This window comes from Mus musculus, chromosome 15, assembly GCF_000001635.26.
Source record: "Mus musculus strain C57BL/6J chromosome 15, GRCm38.p6 C57BL/6J".
Taxonomy (NCBI): Eukaryota; Metazoa; Chordata; class Mammalia; order Rodentia; family Muridae; genus Mus; species Mus musculus.
Window position 1 is genome coordinate 87,751,316 of NC_000081.6, and position 9,063 is coordinate 87,760,378.

General features: G+C 49.2%; 1 protein-coding gene across 4 annotated transcripts in view; it reads left to right on the forward strand.

The window, feature by feature from the left end:
• Tafa5 (TAFA chemokine like family member 5) overlaps positions 1–8,049 on the forward strand; it is a 215,146-nt gene extending 207,097 nt beyond the window's left edge. For all 4 annotated transcript variants that reach the window (XM_006520262.2, NM_001252310.1, XM_030248263.1 and 1 more), the window contains one exon: positions 5,982–8,049. In XM_006520262.2, coding sequence (XP_006520325.1) covers positions 5,982–6,124 — 143 coding nt within the window. In that variant the 3' untranslated portion in view covers positions 6,125–8,049. The remainder of the gene's footprint in view (positions 1–5,981) is intronic.
• The last annotated feature ends 1,014 nt before the right edge of the window (positions 8,050–9,063 follow it).

The following is a 9,063-nucleotide window of genomic DNA, read 5'->3' on the forward strand; positions in this document are numbered from 1 at the left end:
ACAGCAGCACAATAAAGGCAGTAGATAACAGATATGTAGCCAATATTACATTAAGTGGGACAACTGAGAGCAAGGAACAAGGTTCTCTGCTCAATATAGTGTGTGACATCTTGGCTACAACTGCATGTTAGCTACTGTCACGGTAAATTAGTTAAACCACTCTGGCTTCTGATGGGTTGCATGCATGCACGCAAGTACTCTCTGGATTCACGAATGAAAGACACACATATATCAGCTAATTTTGATATGCCTTGATCAGCTCAAAGATTGGGCATTTCTAATCCTCCCACGGCTAGCATACATTCTCTCCTCCAACTTTCCTGAGTCAACTTGCTAAATCAACATTTCATCTCTGCTACCCCAGACCCCATTGGGGGAGTAGCCACTAGGGCCATTTTTCTGAATTCTTACATGGCTGGTTGCTCTCTTTCCTGCAGCTCTTACATCGGATCCTCCCCCCTCTGAGTCATGGTGATTCTGCCCCCCTCCAGTCCTTCCCCCTCCCCTCAGGTCTGGAAGCCTGGCTTTTTGGAAGCCAAAACAAGACAAAGCACTAGAACAAATTCCCAACAGCTACCTTCTATGCCTGTGTCTGAACACTGACCAAAATCAATTTGGAGTGGAAAGGGCTTGCTTCCATTTCAAGTCCAGGTCACAGTCCATCACTGATGGAAGTCAGGGCAGGAACTTTCAGGTAGGTACTGAAGCAGAGGCCATGGAGAAACACTGCTTACGGGCTTGCTCCCTGTGGTTTGCTTAGCCTGCTTTCTTATACAGCCCAGGACCCACCTGCCCAGGGCTGACCACCCAAAATGGACTGAACATCCCCAAGTCAATCATTAATCAAGAAAACGCTCACCACAGGACAGTAGGGTGGAAGCATTTTCTCAATTCAAGTTCTGTCTTCCCAGATGAATCCAACTTGGGTCACATTGACAAAAATCTAGCCAGCATCAAGAGCAAGAGAAGTGAAGGAGTAGTCGGGGTAAAACAGGAAACAGGAGGCAAAATCTCTCCTGTTTGCAGAGAGCATGACTCTCTGTGTGGAAGATTCTGATAACCAGGAATTTTTTTAGTTCTGCTAACACTTTTCAACCAAGTAAGATACAAAGCCAACATACAAAGTTCAGTGGTCTTTCTATCTACCAATAACAAATATGCTGAGGGAAAAATCAGGAAACCATTTACTTCCACAATAGCTTCAAAAATCTACTGTAATGAAACTAATCAAGGATGTGGGCGAGTGTTGCAATAATAACTTCACAACACTGAAGAATGTTTAAGACACTAGGAGATGGAGAGGCTTCCCAAGCCCCACCATGGATAAATACATGGCCCTTGTTTGTTTGTTTGTTTCAATTTATTGTGTAAATAGCCACATGACCATAATCTATCCACAGATATAGCGCAGTCCCCATTGAAGTTCCAATGACAGCTGTCCCAAAAGAATTCTACAATTCATATGGAGGCACAAACCAAGACACCTCATGTTGGCCTGTGTGCCAGAGGCTTTCCACAGAGATCTCTGGCTCGGCCTGATGGGAGAGTTCCAGCGAAGGGAAGCGAGTGCGGTCAGGGAGGGGAGGTTGCTTCCGTAGTTTATGCTTCTGCAGTTGGCTCCACCACCATCTCTGCTATACCTTCCGGGTTACTCGGCTACTCCATGCTGCCCTGCACTGAGTCCAGTCAGGCTGGGCCAACTAGAGGCGGACTAGTCGGATGAATTAGTTCTCGCACACTTTTAATCCTTCTGGGTAGGATTCTTATATACAGTTCTGGGGTGGGTCAGGGATTGACAACAGGTACTTCTCATTGGTTTGGTCTCAGAGCTTTGGGGAAATATTATTTGCATGTGAGAAGGCTTGGTGCTTCTCCTATGTGGCTCTCTGCGGGGCAGAGGACTGTGGGAGGCTGTAGCTATGTGACAGGAGCCAGGGACCCAGGAAGCATGGCTGAACACCTGCAGTCCCAGGCAGATGAAGTCACCACCCATTGGGTCACCGGGATTCCATACCTTTGCTTGACTGGGGACCAGGCTTTCTTTGCAGAGCCCACCACCCCACAAGCTCAAGCCATCCTAAACATAAAGAACCACCCTGGAGATATCACGGGACCTGATCTCAGTTACACTACAGAACCACAGAGGCGGAAGAGCATGTGGACTGGGATAGAATAGAGGGTCCAGGAATAAACCCACCCGCTACAGAGCCCGATCTTAAACAGAAAGTACTAGGAGTGTACACTAGAAAGAAGACAACCTTTTTCCAGCAAAGAACACTGGGGGAAAAGCTGGATATTTAAATGTGGAAGAATGAAACTAAAGATTTTGATCACAATAGTGTGCATTGGGGTGGGATGGGTTTGCTGTGTGTAGACCAGACCTACGAGTGGGAACCTGTGGTACCAGGACCTGTGTGGCTGTCACCCGAGTGGTAGGGAACAAAACAGCAGTTGTTGGGATGTAGAAAGGAAACCCCGGTTAACCCAAAGGAGCTCTACCCCCACGTCCATCACAGAGCTGTGATCACCATGAAACATGCTCCCGACTTGTACTGCAATGGGAACTGGACTCAGGGTCACAGCCTATGCCCAGCAAGCCAGTCTCAACTACCTATACTCAATGGACCAATTTAAACAGTCTAATTAATTGTGAAAAGCAAAGGAGGAAAAAAAGATTGATTTATTCAATGTGACTACATTGAGAAAAGAGATGTAATGACCTCCTCAGATCCATCCTCGGGGTCCTGAAGTGAGATTAAGGTTTAAGTAGAGGGCAGCATTATACATATCTAAGCAGTGTTGGTCAATGTGTGGTTCCACTCAACCTTGACCCATCACAGTCTCTTCCTGAAGGTGGCCCGACAAGTTGTAAACGTCAGGTGTGGGGAAGTGTCCCCTCTGTCTGGCTCAGGCTTTAAGCTTTCTCTTTTCCCAGCATGAGGTTATGGGGAAGAATTCTGGATTCTTGGGGACCAGCGTTTGACTAGTGGGACGGCCAAATTGAGAGCAGCAAACATCTCTGGAATATGTTCAACCCTGCCAGGCTGGTTCAAATAGCAAGAAGACATTCCTTCAAAACCTAGACCTGAGTTCAGCACGTGTATATCATTCAAACCCAAGGCTGGGGAGCGGGGAACAGGGGATGCAACTGCTCACGCTGTTATATAACATTCTTTTGTTAGGCTAGAGCAGTGGTGGAGCCGGAAGACACAGGTCCAACTGTCAGGAGACCAGGGACAAGTGACATTACGGATTCTTGGCTTCAGGACACAGCAGAGCCTGGGAGGGTGGGAGTTTAAGAGCTTTGAGCTCACAGTCAGCAGCCAAGATCAGCAGCTGACTCCAAAGAGGCCACCCAACACAGGCTGGCCAGGGAGCCAATGAAGAAAGGACTCAGGATCCCAAGAGAAGGTCCACTCAGAACCTGTGACAACAGGCCTGTGCCTATGTGATGGAACCAAGGCCCTCCAGGCAAAGTGTACTTCCGTGTCTAGCATGTCCACCATCTTCTCATATCTAACAATCACCTTCCCAAATGTGCTTCAGACACAGACCACAGATCCCATCCCAGCTCAGTACAACAGCTGTGGGAGAGGGGTGAGCATCCCAGAAGCCCTCACGAAGGTTGCCAAGCCATGGAGGCAGGCAGGGTGGGGCAACCTCAGCCTCTGATGATGAGAGAGTGGATGCTCCGTTAGGTCACAAATGTCCTAACGAACTGTGAAGGAGAGGCTGAGACTATAACAACCAGTCTCAAGAAAACCAAGGCAATTCCCTGTAGTTTGAGCCAGTCCTGTCTGGCTGCCCTCAAACTCCAGCCCCCAAACTCTGAGCTGCTGCTGTTTGAGTCATCCATGTATAGCCATCATGCTGTGCTCGTAGTATATGCAGCCATCATGCAGACCCAGGCAAGCACAGAAACACAAAGGCTCTGTGGAGTGGCCAGCAGGGACAGCCCTCAGGGTGCATGGGAGACAGCTTGTGAGCTATGTCCTAGACAGTCCACACTCAGGGACAACCCCACTAACCAGTGAGTAGCCTGGCCTACTACACCCTGTTCTGTGATCTGGCACCTGGGACCAGGAGGAAACAGCCAAGAACTTCTGTGTTTCTGAAAAGGGGTTGCCACAGTCAGTCATGCCCTAACAGGCAGAAGGTTTGGGGTACAGGAAGGGAGAGCACACAGTGCTAAGCATAACCTGCTTGGTCTCTCACCATAAAGAATTTCCACGATGCTGAGGGTGTGGAAGGGGTTTCTCACAGAATAAGATGAACGAGAACAGACACCAGCTAGGATGTGTGTGTAGGGGGAGGGGACCCTGTCCTACAGCACAGATGGAGTAATGCTAAGACCTTGCTCATTGTTCCTTTCTAGAAAGAGCAGAGGCTGTTGCTATGGAATTGTGGTGGGAAAGCAGCCCCCAGAACACATCTAGGAAGAGTGGCTTTCTGATAATTCAACAGTATGTTTTTCTTCCAAGGAGATGTCACCGAATAACAAATGTGTATGGTTACAGCTGTTGGTTTCCTCATGTTTGCAGACAGCCCCCACCATCCTCTCATATCTAACAATCACCTTCCCAAATGTGCTTCAGACACAGACCACAGATCCCATCCCAGCTCAGTACAACAGCAGTGGGAGAGGGGTGAGCATCCCAGAAGCCCTCACGAAGGTTGCCAAGCCATGGAGGCAGGCAGGGTGGGGCAGCCTCAGCCTCTGATGATGAGAGAGCGGATGCTCCGTGAGCTGGTCTTACATACACTGTCAAGTGATACTGATATGAACAATCAGGTGCAATTATCCCCATGCGTTTGGTGAGTACATGAAGACACAAAGGACCGACGAAAGCTATGAGTTTGCCAAGCCAATGGAATGTAGCCGCCTCCATTAACCTATGGTCTGTCTCCCTGAAGCCCCTACTATGGCACATGGATTAGAGAGGCCACTCAGCAGCTGGGCCCCACTTTATGAGTACATAACCTGGGGGGTTTCCATGTTGGAAGGATCTGATGTTCTGGAATTGTGGTGTCTTAGTCCCAGGGCACCTCCTGGGGTGGCAGAGCTGGGTTGTTACTGGCGATGTTAGAGTCACAGCTTGAGACCCGGCAGCCACAACAAACAAGGCCCATCAACCATCCTAATACAACAGAGACCAGCAATGGTAAAACACACACACACACACACACACACACACACACACACACACACACACAAACAAAACAAAAACAAACAAACAAAAAAACAGGGAAAGGATTAATAAATCTGCATGGACATACTGGGAGGTGGACTCAGAGGTCTATTGACTCCTATGTCTATAGGATACTGAGTGAGGTTTAGGTGTAAAGGGCAAGAAGTACATGTATGACCAGACCATCATGGTCAATGTGTGGTCCCTCCCACTGTTAACCTATCAGTGTCTCAACTCAAGTCTCTCTTGCAAAGTGATCTGCTAAGGTGGTCAGAACTGTGTGAGTGCTCTTCCTGGGCGACAAGCTTTTCTAGACACCAACCTTCCACCTTTCCCTTCTATCCCATGGGACTCCTGCAGATGTTGTAGCTCTCTAGGGTCTGATTGCTGAAGGGTGGGAGTGAGGTACCTTCTCTCCTGCCAGAGCTGTTAAAGGGTCAGGTTCGAAGTGCTTGCCCCCCTGTGCCAGTGTGGTACTCATGCTAAGTATTCCAGTTTGTGCCAGGCACCCTTGGGAAACCAAAAAGACCTAGAGCAGCTCTGGCCAACACAGGCTGGAGAGTATACAGAGGTTCCTCTGGGTTCCCAACAGAGGGCATCCTCCCTTGGGGCGTGGTACTTCTGGGGCTTAATCTATGCAGAGTGCCCATCTTCCCAGACATCCAGGTCTACAATCTTGGTCCAGGAGATGTTAAACTTGCCCATGGTGGGCAAGAAGGAATGTGTGTGTTGGGAATGTGACTCTGGATGACCTCAGTATGAGGCTGACAGCTCTCTGTCTTTGCTCTTCAGGTCTCCTGACAATCGCAGCCCCTGCGGTGCCCCCTGGGAGTGGCTGTGGCTCCCTGGAAATTCTACACCTCAGCCACAGTCCTGCATCCTATGTGGACACCGCTCATTCTCCCCCATCCACCCACTGTTTCCCAGAGGCCTAACAAAGACAGCCCAATTCCTCGGAGCTCTGAGCTCAAGTCTGTCCAGCTGAACCCAGGAGGCTGGGACTCAGACACACATGTCAAGGGTGGTACCTGGAATCAGCAATACCTGGTGTGTGGAGCCTGGCTGCATCCATCCTCACTAGCCGCTTGCTCCCTGGAGTTGGAGGACCGGAACAAGGAAATTGTGGCCCGGCCAGCTGGGCCACAACGCAAGGTCCGGGGACTGTCAGGTGCAGAAGCCACCACCCCCTCTGTCCCAGACTGTCTGAATCGCTTTTATTTTCTTATACTTTCAGTATACTCAATAGACCAAAGAGCAAATCTATTTTAACGTGGACACATCCCTGCTGCCAAGAGTTCCCTGGGTTTGATTGTGGGGCAGGGGAGGGCGCAGTGGCAGACATGCTGGTGGCCCAGGCAGCATGGAGAGGGCATCTGAGGCCAAGACCCCCGCCCCACGAACACTGCAGCGTGCCCTAAGAGGATGGCTTTGCCCAGAAGGACACCACCGTGGTGCACCTGCAGGACCCAGCAGGGGCATGGCCGGCGACGGCCCCCAGCGGACAGCAAGGGCCCCGGACACAGACCCTTTGCCCCTGTGCTTAGACCAACTCTATCGTACTAAAATCACTTTCTGTTTTAACCAGTTAGACATGCCTCTTCCACAGCTCCATTTTTGATAGTTGGATAATCCACCATTTGCCAAGAGCATGCTGGGTCTCCTGTGACTGCTATCTCATCTGATACACCATTTAGCTCCAGAAAGCAAATTAAAGAAAACTGAAGTAACCCTGTTTGAAAGAGATCATTAAATGTATTTTGCAAAAGCCTAAAGTTATATATTTAACAGTTTTTATATGTTGTATATTTGTAGAAAATCCTATTTAACATTTGACGGCAGGTCTGACCATCCTGAGAGTTGTGGCCAGGCCTCCCTGTGATCCTGGAGACTCTGGGGTGGCCATGGAGGACCTCAGAGCAGACATGGACGGGCAGAGCTGTGGGTGAGGTGCAGAGGACCCTGCCCATTCTAGGAAGCTCTGTCTCTCTTTGCTTTGGTTTGGTCTGATAGTTCACATCCCCCTGTGAGTCTGTGTGTTGGTAAACATTGCGTATACAATATTTTGGTCATGGATTTTGGTCCCTCTCTCTCTTAACCCCTTTTGCCATCCATAGATCTTGAGTCCATGTACGGCCAACTTGCCCTTCCCAGGTGAATGACCCCCTTCGTCTTCAAAGGTCCTTGTTCTCCACATTGGGAGGCAAAGACAGCAGGGATGGAGGGGGTGGAGAAGCTGGGGAGCAGAGTCACTGTCCTTGCTTGCCCTACACTGTGGGGTCAGAGGCTATCAGATAAGGGACACAGTCCCCATTCATTTTCCTGAGTTCTGCTACCAGCATACTACCTACATGTCCAATTAACATGACTATCATGCTAGTAATATACTACTAAAGGCAAACATTTAAAAAAATGTATTTAACTCCAGTATATAGATGCCGTTCCAGCAACCATAGGCTAAAGATAGGAAAGAAAGTCCATTTCTGTGAGACCCATTCCGGTACCCATGTGTCCTCCCTTCACTCATGCAGAGATTAGTATCCTGGGCAGGGAGATGAAGCTGACATGAGGGGCTCTCATCAAAGGAGGTGGTCAAACAAGGCCACTGTCTCCGAAGTGTCAGGCTCCAGTGGCCTGTGTTGCAGGGGGTCAACAGGGCAGGAGGTCTCATTTCACCACTGAACCTCAACATCCGCCCCACCTCCCCTTGGCTGTTTCTTTTGAAAGCTAGCATAGAGACCTCCGAGGGCAGAGACCAGGAGACTTAAGATGTTACAGCATATTTCCCCCTTGTTTTACAGTATCCAATTTTTGTGTTGATTCAGCTAAATTATGAAAATAAAGAAAAAAAGTCCTTTGATAATCATGGCTTTTGTTCCCTGGCCGTGGTGTCCTGGGAGAGGGGAATAGTTTGCATGGCTGGTGGGGACAGTAGGTGGGCACCATGCACTGGGTCCTTCCTGCTCACAACACCTGAGGCTGGCACCATCACCAGCTCCTCCTTGAAGCACCATCTGGGAGTTAAGTGCCAAGGATTTCTTGGGCTTGCACCAATAGGCTCTGAAGCCATTCCTGGTATGTACCTATACTATATTATAGGCCTGCTCAGGGGTGCTCAGCACCCCTGGGATATGTCCCTGTCCATCCCCCAGAGGCAGGAGCAGGGCTCCCTGCTTATTAAAGACATAATCTTCTGCTTTACCTCACCCCTGTGGGCCAGAGACAGACAGGTGGCCCAAGGGAAGATGGATTGTCATATGTATTTGCCTGTCTCCCAAGTTCTTATGGCCTATAATGTCCAGGACAGAGTCCTTCTCAAGGGTCCTTTCTCCCTTTCACAGAAATCTCAGACCTCCAAAGAGCAGCCCTTGGAGAGGAGGTCTAGAGTCAGCACTCAAGGCCATTTGCCAGTTCCTCTTTACTTATACTAACCACAGGTAGGTGTGGCTCTTGGGTGGGCTATGGATGGATAGCCTGTGCTTTGTTCCAAAGAGACTCCATTGACCTCAAAGCCACAGAGGCAGGTAGACAAGGCCAGTCTGTCTTTAAGCATCTGGATTGTATCTTGTGGCCGAGACATGGAGACTTGCATCAGCCTCAAGAATCATTCCTATCCCTTTGGTACCCATGACGAGAAGTGTCAGCCTAGTGCCCCTACCCTCAGGCTCCCTCACAAAAGTATACTGTAGTAAGCTGCCCTGGAGTATGACAGGGCATATTTTTCAGAATTAAACATTGGGACTAAGATCAGGGTCTCTTTCCCCATCCTCTAATCACACATTGTTTGGCATCATTTCTAGGGAGATGTCTATTCACCAATATAGGGAACTGACAATAGACCAAAGTAATACAACCAAAGTCCTACTTTATGCATCAA